Source organism: Dromaius novaehollandiae, chromosome 11 (genome assembly GCF_036370855.1).
Source record: "Dromaius novaehollandiae isolate bDroNov1 chromosome 11, bDroNov1.hap1, whole genome shotgun sequence".
NCBI lineage: Eukaryota > Metazoa > Chordata > Aves > Casuariiformes > Dromaiidae > Dromaius > Dromaius novaehollandiae.
Genome location: NC_088108.1, coordinates 26,693,945 through 26,718,077, shown reverse-complemented (window position 1 = coordinate 26,718,077; position 24,133 = coordinate 26,693,945). Strand labels below are relative to the sequence as shown.

The 24,133-nt window shown below is 53.6% G+C and overlaps 1 protein-coding gene across 11 annotated transcripts in view; it reads left to right on the top strand.

The window, feature by feature from the left end:
- STARD8 (StAR related lipid transfer domain containing 8) overlaps positions 1-24,133 on the top strand; it is a 106,396-nt gene that overhangs the window by 78,468 nt on the left and 3,795 nt on the right. For 9 of the 11 annotated variants that reach the window (XM_064518479.1, XM_064518481.1, XM_026095984.2 and 6 more), the window contains 10 exons: positions 4,495-4,566; positions 8,381-8,462; positions 14,219-14,282; positions 17,265-18,646; positions 20,029-20,202; positions 20,741-20,900; positions 21,861-22,059; positions 22,364-22,577; positions 22,857-22,971; positions 23,540-23,755. In XM_064518479.1, the coding sequence (XP_064374549.1) occupies positions 4,495-4,566; positions 8,381-8,462; positions 14,219-14,282; positions 17,265-18,646; positions 20,029-20,202; positions 20,741-20,900; positions 21,861-22,059; positions 22,364-22,577; positions 22,857-22,971; positions 23,540-23,755 (2,678 nt within the window). Of the gene's footprint in view, positions 1-1,760; positions 1,934-4,494; positions 4,567-8,380; positions 8,463-14,218; positions 14,283-17,264; positions 18,647-20,028; positions 20,203-20,740; positions 20,901-21,860; positions 22,060-22,363; positions 22,578-22,856; positions 22,972-23,539; positions 23,756-24,133 lie in introns of those variants that run through there. The other 2 variants (XM_026095980.2, XM_064518480.1) reach the window with 2 other exon arrangements.

Below are 24,133 nucleotides of genomic sequence, written 5' to 3'. Positions count from 1 at the left end.
TGGGGATTCTCTGGTGGCTAGTAAGGCGTAATGCCCCAACAGACGCTTTATGCAGTGAACGTGTTCATGTTGGTTTCCTTCCATGAAGATGTCTAGATATCTGCTAAAGGGGTCATCTCACACTGAGAACTTTCTCAGAAGTGGCAGCAGTAACAGGTCTTCTTATCTGCCTGCCCCTCTGCAGTCTTGAAACTTGCTGGGAGCTTTGTATTTGCTGAGATCTTTACTCCTCTGTCAAATCTGGCTGAAATTGCCCAGCAGTTAGGGGTGGTATTGGCAGCTGGAATAATACAAACACACAGACAGAGAAGGATTACAGAAGTCTTCTTAGGAAACCCGGCTAAAAATAACAGAAACCAGCCAGGCCCTCTTCCCCTCCTCCAAGTATCTGCGAAAGCCTAGATGCAAACACTGTCATCCTTTTTATTCCAGCTTTATCTGTTGTTCGTTATTTGCCCAGGAGTCATAAGGGAGCAGGGATGCGCCTGGTCTGTCTCGGGACGCCGCAGCTTGGTCACCACGTGTAGCTCGCCGTGCTGCAGACCTGCTCTGGAGCAGGGGCTCCCCAAGTGCACGGGACGCCTACGGGCTCCTCCGCCGCTGGACTCACTGGGTGGCATGTACAGGGCTTTGCGTGGCTTATCTTTTTAACTCATTTCTTAAGGAAAGAGAGCTCTGAGTGTGTTTGTGCGTGTGTTGGTCTGTATCTGTGTGCCTGCTCCTCCCCAAATACAGTTTGGATGTGATCATTTCCGTCACATTTAAAACAGAGATCTCCACGATAGTGAGTTGCTACAAGCTTGTGAGAATAGTTTGCTGGCTAGAGGAGTGGAAGAGACCCTCTTAGGGACCCCGCTGAGGGAAAGGGAATGGTACGAGATGAGCCTTACTAGACATCAGAGAAGCCACACAGGCGTGCCCGTGCCGGGACACAGCTCCGTAGGAAACCTGTCTTCATTACTTCTGCTCATAGCTCCTAACGATCAGCTCGTTCCTTCTGAGCTCTGAAGGAAAAACGAGGCTTTGAGGGGAAGCGAGGGAAGCAGGCGGGCGCGGGGAGCGGGGGCCGAGGGCGGCGTTCCCGCAGATCCAGGGTCTTTCTGGGAGTCGTGAGGAGCGCCCTGGGTTTGCAGCAGGCGTTGCAGAAACGCGGCGGCCGCCTCTTAGACGGAGGATTTGGGGCTCACTCATCGAGTTTGGTGGCCGTGCGCCTGGGTGCCCGGCTCCTCGCCGTGTCCTCTGGGGGTGGGCACCCTCCCTCGTGGGGAAGGAACGAGCTGGTGGGGGATCAGCGTAAATATTTTCTGCCCGTTCTTATCAGGGCTCGGAAAGATCGTTTCCTGGATTTCCTTGGGAAAGTACTTTTGTGGAAAGGGCGGGTGGGAAGGAGGAAGCTGACTGTCGGCTCTGACCTGGACGGAGACACTTGGAAACCTTTCCAGTGCCAGCTCTGCGGCGGGGGGGGCTGGCCGTGAGCGGGCCGGGGGGCTCTGCCGCCATGGCCGGGGGGCTCTGCCGCTGCCCCCCTCGTGCCCCCGACCCCCCGGGCGCCGGGAGGACTCGCCGCCGCAGGGGCGGCCTGGCAGAGCCTGGGAGCCTGGCTGCCAAGCGGGGGAGGAAAGGTGGGACGCTCCCCCTCCCCGGCCCGGCGCGGAGGGGAAGGAAACGCCGCTCGCCGACTTCGCGTTTCCGTTGGCGCGGCGCGACGCCGAGCCCGCTCGGATCCCAGCGCCTGGGGAGCGCACGCCATTCCCTGCCGGCCGGGCTCCCCGCTTCCCCACGCCGCTCTGCAGCCCGGAGGCCGCGCCGCCGCGCTGGGCGTCGATGGCTGCTGCGCGTCCCCGAGGCTGCGCGGGCGGTGATGGGTGACCAGGCCCGCTCCGCCCCAGCCCGGCCATGCTGTTTGATCAGCTCCGCCCGTGCACCTGGAGGGGTAAGCGGAGCGCCGGGGCGTGCCGCCGAGCCGTCGCTGGGCCCTTTGGGGGACCAGATACGACGCCCTGCCCTGCCCTGCCCTGCCCTTCCCTTCCTGGGGCAGCGGGCAGCGGAGGGGTCTGGTGGCCGCAGCCGTGAAGGAGGGCCGGGGGATCCCGTTGGAGCTGCGGGCCGGAGGGGCCCGGACGCGAGGGCACCGCCGCGGCGCGGGACGGCTGCTGCGGGTCGGGGCGAGGCACGTCTGGCAGGGCCGGTATGCGGGAGCCCGCTCTCGCTTGGGCCCTGCCCCTCCTGCGGATAAGAGAGGAATGTGTTCTCCAGGGCTGTCAGGACAGAAGATGATTAAAATGGAAAATGAGTGTTTTGGTCCTCCCGGGTCACAGCAGCCCCGGTAGTGCCGCGTTCCCCACCCAGTGGAGCAAAGGTGCGAGGTGCCTTCACCTCGCGGCTGCGAGCGGGATGCGTCCGCGGGCTGCCACGGCGTCCGGAGCAGCCCCGCGTTGGGAAGGGCCGACGCGGACGCTTTCCTCCGAGCCGCCTGCTCGGCTGAGCCCTTGCGCTGCCAACACGCGCTTTCTCCTTTTATGAGCACGTAACCGGCCCGACCCGACGGTGTTCCCGGTGCTCTGGAAATGCGGGAAGCCCGGGCTGGGCGGCACGTGGAAGGGCCCCGCTCCGGCACGCTCCGTCGGAGCTGCTGCCTGTGCAACGCGCTTTACTGCTGCTCCGAGCCCGCTCCGTCGTGTGCTCCGCGGCCTGGAGAGCGGGGAGACCGCAGACACGCTTTCCAAAACAACGTTGTCCCGATTGAAAACGGCAGCCGGAGTCAGTCTCCAGGATTTAGGTCTCGGTTAGAATTACTGGGTTCTGAGTCCCGTGGAGGTCGGGTGGGTTCAGAGTCGGAGTTTCAGTGGGGCTCAAGACAAAGTTAAGGACCGCTGTGATGTCTGGACCCGGATTCAAATTCTTTTTCTGAATTTTTTTCCCCAAAATTCTGAAGTTTTTGGGTTCATGGTTTTGGCTTTTTTTAGTTTAACTTCTTATTTTGTGCTTTTTAAATTTCTGCTGTAGCTTTATAATTGTAAATGCAACTAGAGCTCTCAGCTGAGGCTGTTGGTGCATGCTGATGATTTAGGGGTGTTTCACATGCTTTTGGTGAATGAGCCTGATTCCCATCTTCATTAAGTGGAGCTTCTGTGAGAGCGACGAGAAAGAGTCTGAAATTTCAGTCATGTTTTCTACATTTTAGGGCAAATGTTTGTCACAATTAGAAATATAAATCTCGGTAGGCAGCAAAATGCTGACACCAGACGGCAGCTTGCTTTGGCTGCTTTAGCTTTGGGCTGTTTTTCCTCAAGTCCTATAAATCTGAGAAATTTCCCAGAAAATAGTGCTGGCTGTTGGGTGGACTCATCCAGGGAATAGTCGAACAATGTGTGAAGAAACTGGAATAGTCCAGACGGTGGGTTCGTAGGAAACCCTTCCCTGTCAGGGTTTCTGTTTCTCGGGGACCGGCTGCGAGCAGGGAGCGGGTCTCTGGTTGTTGCTGCCTGGCCACGTTCATGCTGCACCTCCCGGTGCAGTGGGGTGACTTCTGGAGTCCAGGCCAGCGGGCAGCACCCCAGAGCAGAGCCTGGAGGTCGCACCCCAAACCTGGTCGTGCAGGTCACGAGCCCCCTTCCATCAGCCCTCCTCCCTGCTGGGCTCTCGTTCCCTGGCCGGCGCTGGGGTCGCCCACTGTACAGCCTCGCTGCACCCAGAGCAAACTTTGGCCCAAGGTTAGGGTCGTCTGTATTTTAGACCCGGTTCTAGCATCTTTAGTCTCGATATGTTAGTAATGAATAAGGAGGAAGTGATGTGTCATGGATCGAGGCCCATAATCTTTCACAGCCATTTGTTCATATCTGACATTGTATTATGATTTCCCTCCGTTAAGAAGAAGACTGTTTAGATAGGGTGTACTGTGTATCAGGATGAAAGCAAGCTTGAAGGAAAAGGAGGGTTTGTCCAAGATGTTGGGAAGTGGTGGGGGGAAACGTTTCTTTGGCAGACTTCTGTGGAGGATGTTTGCAAAAGGTCTGTGAAGTGACCAGCCCTAAACTCTGATGAGCTTTAAATTAATTATTAAAAATAACAATGTTCCTGTCTTGCCTGGCAAAATGCTTTATTTGGTTTGGTGGGTTTAGAAACAAAATGTTTCATTAGGAGGTTAAAATTGTTTCTTGTGGACATAACACTTTAGTCTACCTCCCCCTTTTTTTGTTCACAGAGGCTCTAAAGCCAAACGGTTTCTGCTGTGAAGCCCTGTCTTTGGCAAAGAGCCTCTCCTGTGCAGAAGACATTAATGCCAGCGGCAGGCGCACGCTGGGTTCCCGTGCTCCGTTTGTCGCAATCAGTCATTGCCGCTGTTAGTGCTATCAAATATCCGCTCCGGCCATGCTGGAGCGGGTCTGATGCTGGGGAGCAGAGACGGGACCAAGCTCCAGCGCCTGCCGCTGTTCTTCGGAGCATCGCTCTTCCCAGGTGGGATACTCAGGCTGTTTGCTTGCTCTGTTTCAGAAGTCGAAGCCAAGAAAGCCTGTGACTGGCTGCGAGCAGCAGGATTTCCTCAGTATGCCCAGCTTTATGAAGGTGAGGACTATTTCTTCAGTTCTCTGTGTGGGGAAAGGGTTAGATGTGTTTTTCTCCACAGTAACGTGTCTTGAAAGCTGAACATGCTGCTGCGTGTGAGGAGCAGACAGCCCTCCGCTGCCGTGCTGCCATTCAGTGGTTCCCGATCCCAGTCCCCCCGAGGCCTGGGGAGCTGAGGGCACTCGAGGGCTGAGGGTCTGGAAAGCGCTTAGCTCCTGGGAAGAAGGAAAGAGCCTTGCGCACAAGGCAGTGCTCCTCTTCTGCAGCGGGAAGCGTTCGGAACCCATTTCCCCCTAATGACTGCAGAGAAAGAATACAACAAACTGAGCACAGCCTCCAGCTGCTTATTGGCCTGAGTCCTGTCAGCGAGAGCGGGACGCTCAGGGATGTGCGCGTACGAGTGTCAAACGCCGGGAGGAGGAACGGAGGCGGCTCTGCCCATGGGTCTCTGGCAGTGGTGCTCTGATCACGGGCGTGCTCTGATCAGCCGTAGGCAGGTTCCTGGAGGCACAGGGAGGTCTTCTGATGCTCCTCACGATGCCCTTTATTTCAAGGCTTCCCTATTACCCCCAGTGTGGATGACCAAGAAGTTCCTGGCCTGTACATGGTCCTATATTGTATATCTTAACTAAATACCGAGGGTGACTGCAGGGAGAGATTACAGAGCACTGGGGAGAGGAGAGGATGAAGAGGATTGTTTACTAATACATGATTATTTGTTAAAACTTTAAGCCTTCAGAGTTGATTGTGGTCTGGAGAACTAGCCGTGCTATTAACTTTTCTGCATTCCTGAACTTTTCCCCTTCAGGCAGGGCTGCTAGAAGGTTCCCAAGACACCTGGTCAGGCCAAGGGAAGACAGGTTTTGGGAAGCTGATCATGTCTCTAAGTAGTTTAATAAGTGTTTGCAGTGGGTGTTAATGCACAGGCAGCCAATGTAGGTAATGCAGAGAATGAACATTTCTTTCCTCCCTCCCTACTTCCATGTCCTGGATACTAGTGCCCTGCCCGAATATATTATTTGGCAGGAAGGTCTGTGCTTTCCGAAAATGCGGCAAAACCTTGCCTGGAGCCGGCTGGATCTCTGTACTGCAAGGTTCCCAAAGGGAAGATGATGCTTGGAAGGGATGGGTAGATGTAGTCTATAGACTTTCTCACAAGTTTTCTGCTACGTACACACACACATGCATGCACACACACACAGAGTTTACAGATTAACTGTTCTGATGAATCTCTTCTCTGGCTCAGCTGTGTTTACTTCAAGCACATGGTGAAGGCTGCTGGTCCCTGCTGGGGGAGGACGAGTGCGGAGAACCACAGCTCCGGCTCAGCCGAGGCCCGGCTAGAACAATAGCTGGAAGCTTGGCCTCCGGGCGCGGTGTGGAGCCAGCTATTGTTCGGCTTGGACGCTTCCACTGCACCCCCCCTTCCCTGTAACACATGCACAAAAAGCATGCTCTTGCCCCCTTGATGGTTCTTTGCAGGCTGCCTGTTTGCTTCTGGTTTCTATTTTGAGGGCAGCCTCCTGGCACAGCCATGTGCAAGGACTACCCCGATTCCTGTAGGTGAGACCCCAGCTCCAGGTGTCTGCCCCGAATAATGCTTGTAACTCAGGGACACAAGAATCAGGTGCTAGATGCTGCAGTCTATGAATAAACCAACCCTTTTTCCAGTCTCACTGAGCAAAAATTTCCACATCCTACAACTGTTTCATTCTGTTTTTCTCCACAGCTGGCAGGGCTCAGTTTTCCCTTGATAATTGTAGTCGGTAGCTTCATCAACAACCAGACTTAGACACTTGTGGTTAATTGTCGAAGTCCTATGTAGCTGGTCCCAGCAGAGCTTTCTCCAAGGAGAAAGACATGAGCAGGGAATTTGATGGAGGCCCTACGGCACTTTTCCACCCTGCTCCAACTTACCTGAAAAACGCTTCACCTTTGTCACTACAGCAGTAAGTGAAAAACCCCAAGGTGGATGCGTTGCCCAAAGACTCTGGGCATGTACCGCCTTCGGCTGGTCCTCTGACCTCTGTCCTGAGGCCACAAGTGTATCTGCCTTTGTAGACCCAACCCACAGCCTTTGAGGTGGGGGGAGGACTTGAATGAGAGGCTGGAACTACCGTACTGCCATACCCCATATGGTTTTCTTGACCTTGGGGGATTAGTGAGGGAAGGGAGTCGTGGAGAGTTCAAGAGACCTCAGTGTATGTATAATGTATTGTTTTATGGGGCACTAAGATATCTCTTGGGCAGCATTTGGGCAGCGGCCACTCTCCAAAAAACGCCATGGGTTGAGGCCGTAGTTTTCCTCCACACCTGACATCAGCAATGTCTTCCTTCAGGTTTTTCTCTCGTGTGCTTTGGGCAACTGGGCATAGCCTCCAGGTTTTGTGCCCGCTGCTGCCAGATGTGCTGGGGGACTCTGGGCAATAAATTATTGTGGTCACGCCTTTGGTAAAGCGAGGTCTGATCCTTGCATGGCAGACGAGAGAAGAGCATAGAGGGGTGGTGGCGGCTGCTCTGTGAAAGCTAACTTCAGAGACAAAATAATCTCCTGGAATGGAGCTGCAATGGCTTATTGTCTTGAGGCTCTCCTTTGAGCAGCCTGTGGGAGATGGTCACTTCCTCCACTTCTACACATACCACAAACCTGCTAATTAAAAGCTCCCAGTGTAAACTAGTGCCTTCAGAGACATGTGGGCATGAGCAAGGAGCCTCTGTTATTCAGAGGGGAGAAGACAGTGCAGTAATCCACACCTCCTCTCCTCCGCTCTCATCCTTTCATCCAGGTGCCAAGAGGAAAGTCAGCCTCTGTATTTATCCTCGCTGCGCTGCTCGCAGCTCAGGACTCCCTGAAACAGGCCACAGCCTGGGCTCCAGATGTGTTCAGCTTGGGAACAGAGCTGCTCGCTGGTACCTGCGTGGGTGTGTGAAAGCACTGTGAAGGGCTGGGTTTTATTTCTGGATCAGCTAATCTCTCAGAGTGCTAAAACTGGGCCAGCACCTCTGCCCCAGCAAAAATGTTTTTGCATGAGGTGTGCTTGTTCCAGGTATGCCCAGGTCCCTGCGCACAATAACCTGGGATTAGTTGTCCTGCAAGGGGAAAATTGCCTGAAAATGAGCAGATGAGACAGCTGTCTGTTGCGTAATGGATGTTCCCTTCTCAGTTTTGTGGCTTGTGTCACAAGCCGTCTGCTCCCAGTCAAGAGCGGTTCGTTTCTACGTCTCTCCCTGTTTGTCAAACTCATCACTTGGACCTCTGCGTTTCGCTTGCTGTCATCTCCACGGTACCGGAGCATCGCTGAGTCTCTTCTCTCCATCCCCTTATTTATCTTTCTTTTATTCTATGCTAGCTGCCTTCTAGGGCTGCACTCTGGGAGGCAAAAAATGTCCCTTCAGGAGGAAGTGTTGCTGGCAGACCTCCTCCTTGTGTGTTTGGAGTTTGCAGGTTGAGTCCTACCTGTGAAGAGCTGCCTCTCAGCAAGCTGGATGAGGTTGTCCCCCGTTTATACGCAGCCCTCTAAGGATGGCATTGCTTCCCCTCCCACTGCCACGGCTGTCTTGGGTAGCTGCTCCCAGTGGCAATACGATACCCGAGCCTGACCGGCTTCCTTTGGCTCTTACAGTCCAGAAGCCTCCCACGCCTTTCCTCTGTACTGCTCTCCTGTTTTCCTCCTTTGCTGTCCATCCTCTGTGTCTCTCCTCCTCTTATTCCTTTCAGTATCTTCCTTCTCCCACGCTCGCGTTTTGTTGTTGCACCTGGTGGAAGGACTAGCTCAGAAACAGTGACTAATTTTTGTCTTGCTCTTCTCCTCAGACTCGTTGTTCCCGCTTGACATCGTTGCTGTGAAGAAAGACCACAGTTTCCTGGACCAGGACTCGCTCAAATCTCTGTGCAGGTAAAGCTTCCTTCGAGCTAAATTAATGTTTGCAAAAAATTGAAGAAAAACAAGGACTTGCCTCGGGCAAAGACTCGCCACAGCCACTTTGTCGCTGTGCTGGGCCAGTGCTGGGCTGGCCCTGAAGTTCCCTGGGGGGCCTCACCAGCGCAGTGGGCACGGCAGGTAGGTTGCCTCCTGCCTAGGCTAGCAGCGAGGTGTTGTGGTTTGGAGAAGTGGCATCTGAAAGGGGCTACATCTCTGCAGTGAGGGGTTTGGATGCTTTATTCTTGCAAATCTGGAAAAGCTGCTAACTTGTTGGATGGAGTATGGTGCTAGAGAAACTGCAGTGTTTTGAACATACAAAGAACAGGAGCATTTACCAGGATTTCTTTTCCTCTTTTTTAAACTTTTGAGCTGTATTTTAATCTTATGTATGGGTAACTCCAGCCTGTAGAGCTCTATTCAGAAATGAATTAGTCAGAGGTAAACTCTAAAACTGAGCAGAGGTGCAAAGAGAGACACATTTTACTGTTCCAGCTACCCACGCTCTGTTCTTTTACTGCTAGCTGCTCTGGATCATACCTCATATACACGTGATCCTGAGGGGAATGAGGCATGCTCCCCCCAAATCTATTTTGTATAGCTTTATTTTGCAGAGATGCTCAATAATGCCTCTGAGAATAAAACAGTTTTTGGAAACCACATCTCTGGGAAACAGTGAAGGGGTTTTTCTCAGTTGTTTGCATAAGCCAAATTCAGGTCAAGGTGCCTGTGGCTGAAATTCTACCTGTGGACAGAATTTCCCTGGGTCATCTGGTGCTTGCCATCTGCAAATAAAAGAAAATATGTAGCGAGGGATTTGCTGAGCTTTCGTGCAATGAGAAGTGCTACGTGCAAATTACATGCTGTTAATTAGCCCTTTGAGCAGGTTTTAGGAGCTGGGTTGTGGGTGTTCAGTGGTGGTAGGCTTGTTCAGGAGCGTCTCCACTGTCAGTTTTGGACTGTTCAATCACTTTGTATGGCTGAAGTCTGTTTTGGTAGATTCATTCTCTTTTCCTGGAATAAACGTTTTGTTGGTTGTTCTGACTAAGGATTTCTCTTTTAATGAAGTGCGTGGCTAAAGGCCTTCGCTTAGTTTGTGTGAGTAACATTAGTCATCCCAAGTGCCTGGCAACAAAATCTACGTGATATGTTTTCCACAAAGACACTCTACTCTTTGCAACAACAGGGTTGAAAATAGCTTCAAGAGATGCCACCGTATATTTTTTTTGGCAGAGAATGTATTATGGTATTTCAGAGATGAACTCTGTAAATGGTGCTGTTGTCATCACCAAGCAAAAATATCTAAAAGAGGGGAGACTTCATATCCTCCGTGATCTCTGACTGTCCAGTTAGGCTGTGCATCGGTCCGGTGGTGTGAATGACTCAGGTCCCTACTTTCGTTTTTTGGAACACGTCATTATGTCTGCGACCCCACGCTGACTCCGCGGTGAGAAACCGAGTGGTCCTCAGCACGACTAACACTCCTTGCTTTCCTTCCCACACACTCTTTTGTGCAACAGAAAGGACAAGAGATAGGAACTTTATCTGTTATTTATTTACTTTTCCAATACGGAGGCTGCTCTGATGGGCAGGGAGGGGATCCCCTGTTTCAGTTCCTCTGGGTGCATTGCAAGTTCTTGTTTTCTTTCCTTACTGCAGTCATAGCAGGGTGGGGAGGCAGAGGAGTAGTTTCTGAAGTGCCGGGATAACAGTCCATTCCTGCCTCAGCTTTGATGTCCTTTTGCCTTTGTCTGTCTGGCTGGAGGAGTTGCTGAGGTTGTTTTGCTCCAGTAACTTGGAACGGGTCATCTCTACCTGCTCGTATGATCACTTCAAGCAGTCTGTGTCAGAGCTGGTGCCCCTGGGAAGCGTGTGCTCTGGGTGGGACACGAAGGACCAAGATTCTTGGAAAAGAAATGTCCGGAGCCACTTTCCAAAGCTGTTGGATAATCTCTAGGGTCCTCGAGGTGGCCATGGGCAGCATTTGGCTAACAAAAAGGCCAAAAAGGGAAATTAAACACGTAGCTCTTCCAAGAAAATGAATTCCCTTGTACATATATTCTTTGTCACTGACACAGGCGTGTTTCCATCTTGCTCTCTGCCAAAAGTTCATGCATTTAATCCCTTTGCTGTTGAACTTCTCCAGCCAGCAAGGAGCAGAACGGGAGGCTGCTTGGCTGAGCTCCAGATGGGTGACAGGCAGGGCACATGTTTGATACTGCAGTTGCTTGGACTGGATAAAGTCAATTCTTTGCTTCCAACTCAGTCTCTCTGCTCTTGTTAATCAGACGAATTTTCTCTCCAAAGCCATGATGCTTACGTAAATGCTAGGCCTTTCTCAGGTGACCTTCAGATAAACCTACGTGACCTTTACTCCAAGCTTACTCACTTCAGCTGAACACCAGCTTGATTCTGACTGTCAGTCATCAACTTTTGGCTCACGGTTGTCATTACTTATTATTACTAGTTATTACTAGTATTACTAGTTATTACTTATTATTACTAGTTATTTTTTTCTCCCCCACAAAAAGTGACTTACAGCAGCTCTCCTTAAGCAGCATCCTAGAACCAGCTGGGCACTGTGAATTTTAGCAATGAAGTAGAGGGACGTGATCAGCGTTGGGCTTCTGTGCCTGCGTGGTTGACTCTGCCTGTCTGGCTCAGAGTGCACACTGGCAAACCGTGGTGCTCTTGTTCGGGAGTTTTCGGTAGGGTTGGAAAAGGGGCATTAGTCAAATTTTTGGTAAAATGTACCTGAAATTTTTTTTTTTTTGACTGTGCAGACTTGATATTTGCATGCTGGAACAAAACCTGTATTGTGCTTGTAGTAGCATTTATGAAGCTGCTAATTAAACTGAGTTAATTGGAGATTCATTCATTTCTGTTAAAAAAAAAAAAAAAAAAAAAAGGACCTTAAACTCTAGCCTAGAGAACTTGAAGGGGCAAGTCTAGCAGGTTCAGAGAAGGGCCAGCAGCCACCGGTTCCCAGGGTCTCTTCCTGGCTCTGGCGCTGATGCTCTGCGTGGACGTGGCTGACTCACATCCCTCTAGCTTGGCCTGAGGAACCTTCCCCTTTTTGTGGTCACGCTTTTGGGGCAGTCTCTCTTGGATTCCTGCAGAATTTGCACGTAAAACTGTATATTCAGAATTTGATTGTGTTTTTTTTTCCACGCGCCTTGCTGCCCTGCGCAGAGCCCACAGTCAGGCAGGTGACCTGGCCTGTGTACGTCAGCCTCGTGGGAACGGTCCGGGGGATGTCGGTGAGACTGTCCTCACCGCGTCCTCTGCCAACCGACCGTTTCCTCTGGGGAGCTCTGGAAGCCTTCCCCAATCTCTGTTCGGGAGCTGTCTGCCTTCCGCCGGGCTCTGTGCAAGTGCAGAGGAGAGGCGTTTCTCTAAGCACACTGCAGATTTAATTAAATTCATGCTGGGGATTTGCCATCTTGCCCGGTGGGATCTCTCTCTACCTCCCTGCTTGTTCACTAGCCGTTGTATTGCTGGCTTCCTTGTGGAAACCGTTACTAAATTGATCAGAAATTAAACAATGGATAAAGCAAGCAAGACTTAATCTGCTGTCAGCTCCGTGTCAGCACAGCTTAGCTGGCTTCCCGGAGTGGCCTAATAATAGGCAGGGAGGTGGGTGCCTCATGTCCGGGGCTCGTGCCTTCCCTTCCCACCTCGGAGCGTTTCATTAAAACACCCAGCGTAAAGCAGCTCGCTCCTCCTTCTTTTCACCGCCTGCTGCTTGCTTTTCTTCCCATGTCTTTGTGAGCCGCAATTTTTATTTTCCCTGGCGTTCTCCAGCACGCCGTGCCGCGCCAGCCCGGCAGCGCCCAGGGCGGCGGTGGTGGCTGCGGTGGCGGTGCTCGGCCTCTGCAGCCCCGCGGAGGGGCTTCTCGCCCGTGGCTGATGCCTGTGGCCTCTGCAGGAGCCCAGGCACTGCGCTTTAGCGAGGACGTGCTCCAGAAAGCACCACACACCCCTGCAGCCTTGCGCAGACCCGGCGCTAACACACGCAGCAGACGGAGGGACGGGACATTGCTGACCACCTCCAAAGCCGCGTGCTTTCACCCCAGGGCGAGCAGGCGAACCAGCTCCCAGGCATTCACTGGTGATGGCAGGTTGCTGTTTTTAAGAGATTTATGGCATTTGTCCGAGAGCCTTGGAAATAGCAGAAACTACCTGGGTAATCCTGAGGGAATCCCAGGATGATGTTTCGAAGGGGTTGGAGCAGACAGATTTAAGGAAGTATCTGCAAAGAAACGAGGTATGCGAAAAAGTGAGACAAGGTCACAGTGCGGCCTGGGCCCAGCTTGGTTGCGGGTGGGAGCTGCTCTGGCTTCCTTTCCCCTCTAGCAGATCTCCACCGCTGCGCTAGGAGCTTCTTTACAGCCTGGGGCTGGGAGAGAGGCCGCTCTTGCTTCGCTCCCTCTTGCCGTGCCCTCCAGGACCCTGGCGCAGCAGTGGATTCTGCCCTCTGCATACACGCCCGAGCGGGGCCGTCTCCTTTCCCAGCCCCTTGCTTTGGTTCGCTGGGGCTGGTTTCACGCCGGACCGTAGCTGGGCTTCGAGCCTTCGCCACCACGTTGCACCCTCCGTCCCCGCACTCCACCTCCCCGGCACGCGTGCGCCCCGTGCTCTGCCCGTGCTGCGTCTTGCCGGAGCAGAGGCATCACAAGCTGGGCTGAGCACGTGCTCAGATACAAAATGAACCGGACTTGCAGTCAGGCCTCTGGAGCCAAAAACAGCCTTGGCTTTAAACCCACTGGGTCACTAAGTCATACTGCCTTTGATCTAATTGCCTGGAGATACTTGTAGTGTTCTTATTGCTTGGCATTTATAATCTGAAGTCGAAATGATCTTAGTGTTTGATGGTGACTTTGGAGCGAGGCTCTTGAGAATAAAAGGCTGAGCTTGTTCTAGCTCAAGGAGGAAAGAGGATTGCTTTGTCTGTATGCTGGAGAGCCCTGTCAGTACCAGAGAGGGTTAACAGCACGCCCCAGCACGGCCGGAAGAGCTGGGCCCAAGCTGCTGCTCTGCGGAGGCAGCTGCAGAGGTCACAGCTGCCTTCCAGCACCATGAATGGGGCTGACTTACAGCCAAGGACAAAAACTTCAAAAAGCAGAGGAAGTGCCCTCTGGAACGCATGGCAAATGAGACTTGAAAGTCACCGGCATCCAAGTGGATGGCAGCAGCGTGCAGGGGTGCCGCGAGTGGCGGGAGACAGGCCCTCTTTGATGCTGTGGCCGCTGTTGTGGGAGAGTAAACATAGATTGCTGGAGTAGCTGCAAGTATGTAGGTTTGGCCAGAATGTCCCAGTACCTGTACTGAAGGAGTGGAGTGTCTTTCTGATTTACACACTTGCAAAATCCCCTCTGGCATGCAATCAAACGCATGTGCCACTAGTGTGCTAGAGCCGTTTAAACTCCTTGGTCGCGATGCCAAAGCCTCATATGATCACGTTCTCGTGCTTGGGTAAAGGAGACGCGAGGTGTCCATCAGACCTTTTCTCCAGCCGGAGGGTCCAGCTTTGTGAACCTGCCCCAGGACTGTGTGCTCCGCCGGGAATAAACTTGGAGCTGCCCCAGGCTCCACATGTCCATTTGATGCCTTGATCCCCAGCTGTTTGGTGGCAGGTGACAATGTGCAACAAGAGCTCTTAGACAGCAAAAAAATTTGCAGCTAGAGTAGGAAGCCAGAACCAGGGTAAAGCTTCTCTTGTGTTTTTGCAGGAGGCTGATGACCCTGAACACATGTGCCTCCATGAAGCTGGAAGTCCACTTTCAGCGTAAACAGGTAAGTCCTGGGCTTTCAAGGGCAGCCTGGGGACTGAGAGGCATGGGGGGGAATGTGTGCAGACTGGTGGAGCAGCAAACTTGTTTTCATTAATAACATCAGTAATATTCTAGGGCTGACCCTGTGCCGGTGCATGTAACAACACCCAGTTCTCTCTGCCCCAGGCACTGCTGCTGGTTTATTTTTTTTCATCATCATCCAGGAGAGACATGACCCAGGGAGTGCCTGGTCGGATCAGGAGCCCATGTCCTCCTGTCGCGTGCCTTGGTGCCCCGTGGCACCGTACCCGCTGGGTGCTGCCTGGCCAGGGGCAGGTAGAAGAGCCAGCTAGTTTGCTCTGGCTAAAGCAGTGACGATAGCCTCCACGAGGAGGTGGGATGATGAACAGCCTGCAAGGTGGGGTAGGCAGGGTGCTGGAGAGGAAAAGCTCAGCAGCCGTAGGGGAGCTGGCTCCCGAGAGGCACGGCTGGAGGCATCGGGTGGGTGGGAGCTGTCCTGGAGGCTGCCGGGTGGCCAGACTGTAAGCTGTAGGTCTCTATTGAGTCGGGATTGCTGAGACCCCTGCTCCGGCAGGTCTCCAGGGATGTGAAGCCCTGGTGGCTCTTGCTCCTCCTTCACCATCACACTCACGGTGTCTGTGGGACGTTTCTTTGGGTTTGGGTGCCTTCTGTCATGTTTAGACCTTTTCCTGCTTTTGCTTAGCACTGTGCATCCCTGGTAGAAAGTGCTTCATGTCAGAGGTCCCATTTGTCATGTTTGAATGCAACGTTGCGAAAGCCACATGAGCTGGTGAATACCGTAGGGGTGAAGGGATGCTTCAGCAGGAGCTCGGTAGGGCTGTCCCTGGCCCGTGGTCCCAGGTGAGCTCCCGTCCCCGTGACGGGCATTGCAGAGCTCCCGTGCTGCAGGGCGGGGGTCTGCAGCTGCTGCAGTGACTGCTGTGCCGCGCAGTTAAACACGAGCTGCAAGGGGATTTCCTTAAGCAGAGCTCTGGCAGGATGGATTAATGCGGAAACCTAACCCCAAAGGGGGCTGCTCCACAGGGAGAAATAAAACCAGCCCATGTGTTGCGAACAATAAAGCACAAGTCTGTGTTGTTTACTGTGGGCTTCGCATGCCCCGTGTCCCACCTGTGCACCGTGGCAGCTGGAGGACCAGGACCTCCAAGCCAAAGGCTCCCACCTGTCCGGCAAAATTGCAGGAAGGCACCATGTGGGGATATTGTTCCTGCGTCCGGATCCCTTCTCCAGAGCACAAACAAGCAAAGGGGGAAGGGGACCATGGCGCGCTGGCTGAATGTGAAGCTGTTTATGCTTCAGCTATTGCAACAGCTCCAAGGTAGTGGGGTTTAAAATAGAAATGCCGCAGATAGAAGAGATAGTTGCTAGGAGGGTTGTTTGGGGCAGATCTAGCTGATGCCGTGAGTCAGGCAGAATGCTCTGCAAGTTATCAGGTCACCATCAGTAGCTGAGAGCGTGGCACTTTCCGGTGGGCACGAGGTGGAATGAGCTCCAAACTCAAAGCCATAGATTTTAGCAGCAGTTTATTGCTTTTCATTTCTTCTTTGGAAGGCATTGAAGCTTTTAACGCCAGGCAATGTCTTTCACCACAGGTGAAGCTACTTAGTCACTATTCCACTCTTCTTTTTCACCATTTTTCTTTGTCACTGTTTTCAGGAAATTGTGACTGTGGAGGGGAAAGAGCATTTGTGTTCTGAGTTTTTGGTGTCTGCGTCCTCTTCTTTCACCCTACCCTTCCAGTTTGGATCAGCTCTAACAACCATTTTCCTGTTCTAGCAGGTCTTACCATCCAAATCCAGGGAAACATTAGATAAATGGCTGTGACATTTAGATTGACTGAAGCAAGTAGCCCGATATTTTGGATACCTTCTCATGACCATACTACTTCCCTGAAGAAAGAAACTGTTCTGTGGAGATTCCTTAGTGGGAAGCTGATGGACTCTGTTTTGGCCTAAAAAATCTTTTGGCATATTAATAACAAATTTTCATATTTCCCTTAATGAATAATACATGTAAAATGTACATGTAAAATGCTGTATTGAATGCCCAGATCCCTCACTCTCCTTCAGTTCATAGCTGGATGTTTCTGAGGAAGGGATCAGAAGAGAAATAGCTAACCATAGCATATGTTTAATGTGTCATTGCTAGGTGTCAAGGTGAGCATCCCCGTTAGATGAATGCAGACAGTATCCCAGCTTTCCCTTATCTGTTGTTTCTTCTCTGTCCATGGAAAGCATCATCTCAGGAAAGATCTAGTTGGTCTGCTTAACTCTGTCCACTCCTTCCTTATTGCTGCTAGGACATAGCAGTGGATGCAAAACCGAGTCAGTCTCACCCTCTAGAAGGACGGCTTGGCTGGACCTGGGAGTTCCCTCTTGGGGCTTGGAGTCCATGGGCTTGAATCATCATTCAGGAACGCTTTTGATATGAACAGATCTATCGGAAGCAAAAGCGTCCCTGTCTGCCCATCATCTCCTAGCTGGGTCTGTTCCTCTGGACACCACCTTTCTCTCTGGGCAGCCCTGGAGCCCGGCTGCACAGAGGTGACCGGACTGGCTCATGAGCCTCAAATATTTCTGCTGGCTCACGTGGCCAGCGGGCCCTCTGTCCAGGTCCAACAGCAAGACATGTCATGCTGTTATAAATACATGGTGTTACTGCTTCTCCGTTCCTATGAGACATTTAGAGTTAGCATGGAAATAGCATCTTCCCTTCCCCAGTACAATATAGCCCTTGGAGTGTGGGCAAAATACTTGGCTACTTCACCTCTCCATTATGGAAAGTAATCAGAGTGGAATTGCTGGGTCATTTAACGGGTCATGCACGCAACTCACTTTCTCCATCCGGAGCTGTGCTGAGGGCTGTGCCTTCAGCTTGAGTATATATCCCTGACAAGTGGGGAGGGAGGACGTTTTGGCTCACTCCGTTGGTCTGATTCTTCTCTGTTCTTGGTCACCCTCAGAATGAAGACTCCGAGGAGGAAGATCTGTGTGCCATCAGTGACCGATGGGCTTTTCAGAGGGAAAGTAAGAGGTGGTCCAGAGTGGGGTCTGTCGATGTCCTCTCCCAAGGCTCGGAAGTCCTGAATTCCACCATGAGGCAGACATCCAGCCGCGAGAGTGTCCTCACAGACCTGAGCACCAACCTGGAGGCCGTGTCCCTCCACAGCAATGCCAGCACAGGCAGCACCGGTGGCACTCTCGGCATCGTGGTCACACCACCTGATCCGGCCCCTCTACGGGACACTGCCACCATTGCCAAATCCAGCCAAAGTTTAAGTGACCATTCCTTGACAGAGCAACCCTCAAACCAGAGCGAGGGCCCTAAGGAGAAACCTAGGAAGCGAAGGTCTCGCAGCTTCTTAAAGAGGATTGAGTCTCTCCGAAGGAAGGACAAAGAGAAAGCCAGCTCGGAAGAGAAGGATGCCCCAAACAACGGTGTCACGACCAAACCGGGATGGGACTCTGTGAAGCATAATGGGGACCTTACAGCCACCAAGGCCAACTGCCCTAAAAGAGGAATATCTGCTTCTTTCCATGGCAAAAAACACTTCTTCTCAGTTTCATACAGGACTAACCGCTTGTTAGGCTCACGAGGGAACAAGGTGAGCTCTGATCCGAAACGCAGTGGAGTTTACCTAGAGGACTTTGAAGCAGCCATGAAAAACAGCAACAACTGGTCTGCTGGAGAACACCCGCACCGGCAGGCGTGCAAAGGGGACTGCTTGGTCTACATTCCCAGGGACCACAAGCCGGGCACTTTCCCCAAATCCCTCTCCATTGAGAGCTTGTGTCCTTTGGGTGACAGCTCCTTGACCAACTGGAAATCTGGGAACAAACCTGTTGGGCTGGTGGGAGGTGGAGGGGGCGGCAGCAGCAGCAGCATGGAGGACTCATCCTCCCCGCGGGGCTTCGAGTACCGGCAGCGGAGGGGTTCCTGCAGCTCCTTGGGCAGCCGGGTGAGCGTGTACGACAACGTGCCAGAGTTTGGCAGCGGTGAGGATTTCTCCAAGGTGGATGGGGAGATGACCTACGAGAACCTTGACGACATATTGCAACACATGTGGGGCCTGCAGCAAAAAGTGGAGCTTTGGTATAAAGCCATTTCCCCAGACCTGGCTGGGGAGGAAGGGGGTGAGGAGGATGAAGAGGAGGAAGAGACAGACTCAGGAGGGGAACCCACTTTCCCTTCAAACCTGCACTTGGAAGAGCAGTCCATGTCTGATGTCGGCACGTCTGCCAGCGACTTTGACAGCACGGGCAACTCTTTGAATGAGGCCGAGGAGATGGAGATGCGGGAGCGCCGGGACTCCGGCGTGGGAGCGTCGCTTACCAGGCCGTGTAGGTAAGCGGGGCTCTGGGGCGCGTCACTCCTGCAGCATCTCTGTGCCGAGGGAAGGTGCTCCAGGAGCAGCGGGCGGGTGGGAAGAGCTCGTTCCTCTAACGGCAGCGTTTTGTAGAGGTCGCTCCTGGAGCTGATGGAGCGTGCTGCTGGCCTCGGGCACTGCGAGCCTTTCCTGTGGCTTTTCTGCACTTAGGATTCAGGGTCCTTGATTTAGGGGAATGGCACTGTAGCCTTTCCTTGGTGCCATGCAGGCTCTGGCTTGGCAGCCTGCTTGTGTCACCCTTTCCCTTGTGACCGAAAAGATGTGGAGCTAGCGAAGCTGCTGATGTAAAAGAAAGCCCGCAGGGTGCCCGAGGAGCTGGGCAGCGAGGAGAGCTCAGCGCGGGTTGCTGGTGCGCTCTGGTGGCCAGAAGCCACCACTGCCAGCACACGCAGAGGGACACTCGTTCTCCCTGCCGCTGACCCTCTTACCTACAGCCTGGGGTCTGTCTGCCCATATGTACCCGTAAATAAATGCTTTTTCATTGGATTAATTTATTAAGAACAGGTCTGAAATGGAGACGCTTTCACTGTGCTCGTTCTCCCTTTTCCTTCCTTTAAAAACTCCAGCCATTGCCAAATTTTGTGAATTCTCTAGCCCCTGCTAGGCAGACCCTGGAGGGTACCGTGCCTGCTGGCAGGGTGTGCAGGGCTGTAGTGGAGCGCTTGTTCCTTAGGTGGGAATGTCCCTTGGGAATGTCCCTTGTGCCTCTCTGGGGTTGAGGAAACACAGGAGCAGCTGGGCAGGAGCCTTTCTGGAACAGCCTGGATTTGGGAAGGATTTGTAGCAGGCTTCCAAGGGAGCACTGCCTCACTGGGGTGTCATTTGTTCTTCAGAAAGGAATTTTTGAGTCGGGGATGTCCCTTTTGCCTTGGCACTGCTCTGGGTGGTGGTCCTGCGGGCTTGCATCTCTCTGATGCTCCCCGGCTCCGGGATGTGCCGGGCTAGTCTTTGCGTTTTGATGTGGAGCCTGGCGAGCCCGTGCAGCCCGGGGTGGCACACAGAGAGGATGGTGGTTGCTTCAAGGGCACCGAGGCAGCGGGAGCCCTCCTTTAAGGCAAAAGAAAATGTCAGTCAGCTTCTTGTATCTCTGTGCTCCTCCCTAGCCCCTTCCAACCCTCAGTTTGTAAGTACCAGGATTAGAAAAGAGCACGCACAGCACTAGGGTCTGCGCTGGAATTGCTCCCTTCGGGCTTGGTTTAGCCCGGCTGCTGGAGCCCCCCCACCTTCCCTCTCGCAGGAGGGGCCTTGGGGCTGCTCCGGGCTGGGCAGCGGCCAGGGAGGAGGGAGAGGCTCTTCCTGGGCCACGGCCGTGCCACCAGCGTGCCCTGTCTCCCCGCAGGAAGCTCCGCTGGCACAGCTTCCAGAACTCCCACAGGCCCAGCCTCAACTCGGCCTCCCTGGAGATCAACCGCCAGTCGTCGGCTCAGCTCAACCTGCTCCAGAAGTGCTCCCTGCTCCGCCTCACCGCCATCATGGAGAAGTACTCCGTGCCCCACAAGCAAGCCTGGACGTGGTGAGCTAATGGGAGGGAGAAACCTAGACCGTGTGGGTGAGTGACAGGCACCGGGCTTCGACTCTGCCCGCGGCGCGCGTGGAGCCGTATCCAGCCCAGGTTCCTCAGCCCGGGCAGAAGCGAGCTCCGTGCGTGGAGGCGAGGGAGAGGGAGGGGAAGTAGCTGAACAGAGACGCTCTTTGCTGTGCATGGCTGTGGATGTCCTTGCAAGTGCGGGCTGGGGGCTGCAGCCTGAGCTCCCAGCATTGCCTGCATCCAGGAGGGTTGGGTGCAGATATCTGTAGAGCATTAAAAGGGCTGCAGCAATGTAAAAAAGCAGGGCAGTGGTTTCCTACTGTAGCTAAGTATTAAAACATGTTGGCTTAAAAAAAGATGGAGCACTTCCCGTTCAGATGTTGCCTTGCTTGTATTCCAAACAAAGCAGAGGCGTCTGGGTGGGTGTGCGTGCGTGTTTTGCCTGGTGTCCTCCTCGCTTCTGTGCAGCGATGCTGAGGGGGTTGTTCACTGTACTGACGGTCTGTCTGTCCCACCCTCACAGGACGGTGCCCAAGTTTATGAAGCGGAGTAAAGTCCCCGACTACAGGGACAAAATGGTCTTTGGGGTGCCGCCAATCATCAACGTGCAGAGGACGGGGCAGCCGCTGCCCCAGAGCATCCAGCAGGCCATGCGCTACATCCGCAGCCAGTGCCTGGACCAGGTGAGGGGCTGCGTCTGCCGTACAGGGGCACGCGCGGCCTTGGCTGACCCTTCTCCCAGGCAGTGGGTGCTCTCGGGAAGCTGCTGAGAGATAGCACCGTGATTTTTGGAACAAAACTAGCTTTAAAGAGTGCTTTTTGTTCACCTCTCGTAGGTGTATCTGTACAGCCATGTCTAGATCTGTGCTGTAAGCCGTACGAGTAAAGTGACTGTTTTCTGCCGTGCTGTGTTTAGCCCAGACTGCACTGGCTCAGCCCCGAGGCTGAGAGGAGGAGGGGAACTGATTTGTCCCCAAAACAGTGTAATGCACCCTTGGTGCTGCCAGGCCGTGGCAGATACTGCTGCCCTGGTGGTTGGAGTATTGGCTTCCTGTGGGTGCCGGGGGGAGGAGACCTCCCGCTTGCCTCTGCTCTGCAGGTTTAATGTTCGGGCTGCAAATTCTTCACGCTGTGCAGCTCCTACCTGCCACGGGGGGTTGTTTGCCACTGGAGACTCCTGCAGTGCTCAGACCGGGAGGTCTCCTTTGCCTCCGTCCATCGTCCCTGTCCTCACCTCCCTGCCCATGCAGCCCCTTGGATAGGGAGCCCCTTTCCTTCCCTGCTGGACATTTGACTCTTTCTGTTCGTGTTGTGTCCCAGGGCAGAGAGGACATCCAGCTGATTCGGAGGTGGTAGCAAAGTTGGCAAGGTGGTGGTGGTGTAGGGCGTGTTGGAGAAAGGTGCAACAGTGTTAAGTCGTGGTGAAAGGGGAGGGTGAGATTTTCACAGGGAACTCCACGTCCCACCAGCGTTTTCTCGGCCAGGCTCTCCTCCCAGGGTTGCTGAGAACTGAGGCTTTCTGGGGAAGGGGCTTCCTCATGTGACCTAGGGGAATGAGCCCAGACAGCTGGGTATTGTGGCCTTCTGCCAGGGGTCCAGCATCCGCTTTGCTTTTGAACGATGACCTCTTCTTCCTCGGGCAGGTTGGCATTTTCCGGAAGTCGGGGGTGAAGTCCCGGATTCAGGCACTCAGACACATGAATGAAACCAGCCCTGACAACGTCAACTACGACGGGCAGTCAGCCTACGATGTGGCTGACCTGCTGAAACAGTATTTCCGTGACCTGCCAGAGCCCATCTTCACCAGCAAGCTCACAGACACCTTCTTGCAAATCTACCAGTGTAAGTGCTTCCCGCAGAGCGTCCTCCCGGGGCAGAACCACGCCGGTCTCCCAGGGCTCACGAGAGGGCCCAGGTCAAAAGCGAGCCGCTCTAAAGCAGCAGATGCTGATATAGGGCAGGTCGGCCACAGGGCTGCCAGGCTTGGGGTGAAGACCAGGGTCTCCCAGGGAAGAGGAATCTCTGTTCTTGGCTCCCTGCTGCATTCGGACAGAGGATGTAGGGAACAGGCTAATTTATTCGTTAACACCAGGTGATTCCCGGTTGGGAGAGAGCTGACTGACCTCATGTTTCTCCTCTGTGCCAGCAGTCGTATCCAAAGAGCAGCGACTGCAGGCTGTGCAGGCTGCCATCATCCTCATGCCCGACGAGAACCGGGAGGTGCTGCAGACACTACTGTACTTCCTCAGCGATATTGCCTCCGCGGAGGAGAACCAGATGACTGCCGGAAACCTTGCGGTGTGTCTGGCCCCATCCATCTTCCACCTCAACGTGTCCAAGAAGGAAAGCACCTCGCCAAGGTAATGATTAGACTAGCTCCGGCCTTCACAGCCTTCCTACATCCCCTGTCTTCTCCTGTTGAAGCTTTCTCCGTTGCCGCTTCCCTGTCCTGGGAACAGCAGGCCATCCGTACCAGGTGCTAAGGCATGGTGGGAACGTGCCTGTTCTCAGCACAACCCTCTCTTTCTCTGCTTAGCAAAGCAAGGGGCTGGGGAGAAGAGGGGGAAGGAAGGGGGGGCAGCGTGTCAGAATTTAACACCCTGTTGCTTGGTCCTAGCAATGTACATTGTCTTTCACAGGGTGATACACAAGAGAGGCACTATGGGGAAGCCTGACCAGAAAGACCTGAATGAGAACATGGCTGCTACTCAGGGGCTCTCCCACATGATCACAGATTGCAAGAAGCTCTTCCAGGTGGGTGGCTGCAGCTCTTCCAGCCTGGCATTGCTCCCCGTGGGCACTGCCAGCAGCAGATGTGATCTCACTGTGAGATTGCTGGTCTTGTGGGGTCAGTGTGGGGTGACCTAATGGCACCCCATCCTCAGGCAGGCATCTACCACAGGTCAGTCAGCCCCAGGAGCAATGAGGGGTCACCAAAGCCCAGCTTCACAGTGTCTCGTGGCGATGCAGGTCACAAACTACAGGATGTACGTTCAGAAAGTTTGTGTCCATCCCACACCACCCTCCTTGGCCAGATAGGAGTTGTAGTATTCTAGCTATGCAGGACTGGTGATAAAAGTCCATCTCAGCGAGGATACCCAATGGTGCCCAGCACCAGGGAAATGCCTAACTGGGCAGATAAGCACTGACCTGCTCTTAGGAGTATTTCTGTTTGAACTTCCTCACTTAAAGGTGGCCTTGCACCCCCGCAGCAGAGCCACTGCCTCCCACTTCCTGTGGCTTCGGAGTTCAGGTCTGCAGATCTGGATCAGGCAGCAGATCTGCCTGGGTTTTTGAAGACCTGTATGTGTTTGCTTTGTAGGTCTCCCATGACATCTTGCTCCAGCTGAGCAGCTCCTATATGGCAGCAGATGCTTATCCACATCCCCTGACTGAAGTCATGTGTCGAGGAGAGGGCAAGGATCTCCACTCCTATTTTGAGCAGAGTGTCCAGAACCTGCTCAAAGAGTCATCAGAGAAATTCAAAGGCTGGCTGAGCACTCCGGGACCCCTGAACACAGAGCTCTCTTGCAAAAAGGTAATTGCCAGTGTGGAGGGAGTGTTTGAGATCACCTGGGAAAATATATATTCTGTTACCACAGTGAACCATAGGTGCTGCAGGCACTTGCTAATCTGCTAAGCATCCTGGTACTTGTTCCCTTCAGCAAGGTGGGAAAGTCAGCAACCAGTTCCCCAAAGAGAGGGGAACTGAGAGCTAGATAGCTGTGAGGGTGGGAGGGTGCCCGGTGCCCAGCAGTCTCAGAGAACCTGCTGTGTTGTCGCTACAAGGTGAGCTGGCATCCTGCACTCGGCCCTTTCTCCAGGGAGCCGGATCAGCTCTCCCAGCCCCTCTGCACGGATAGTTCTCCCATCTCATCCCAGGTCTGTCTAGAAGGTGCTGCTCACTAACCTGCAG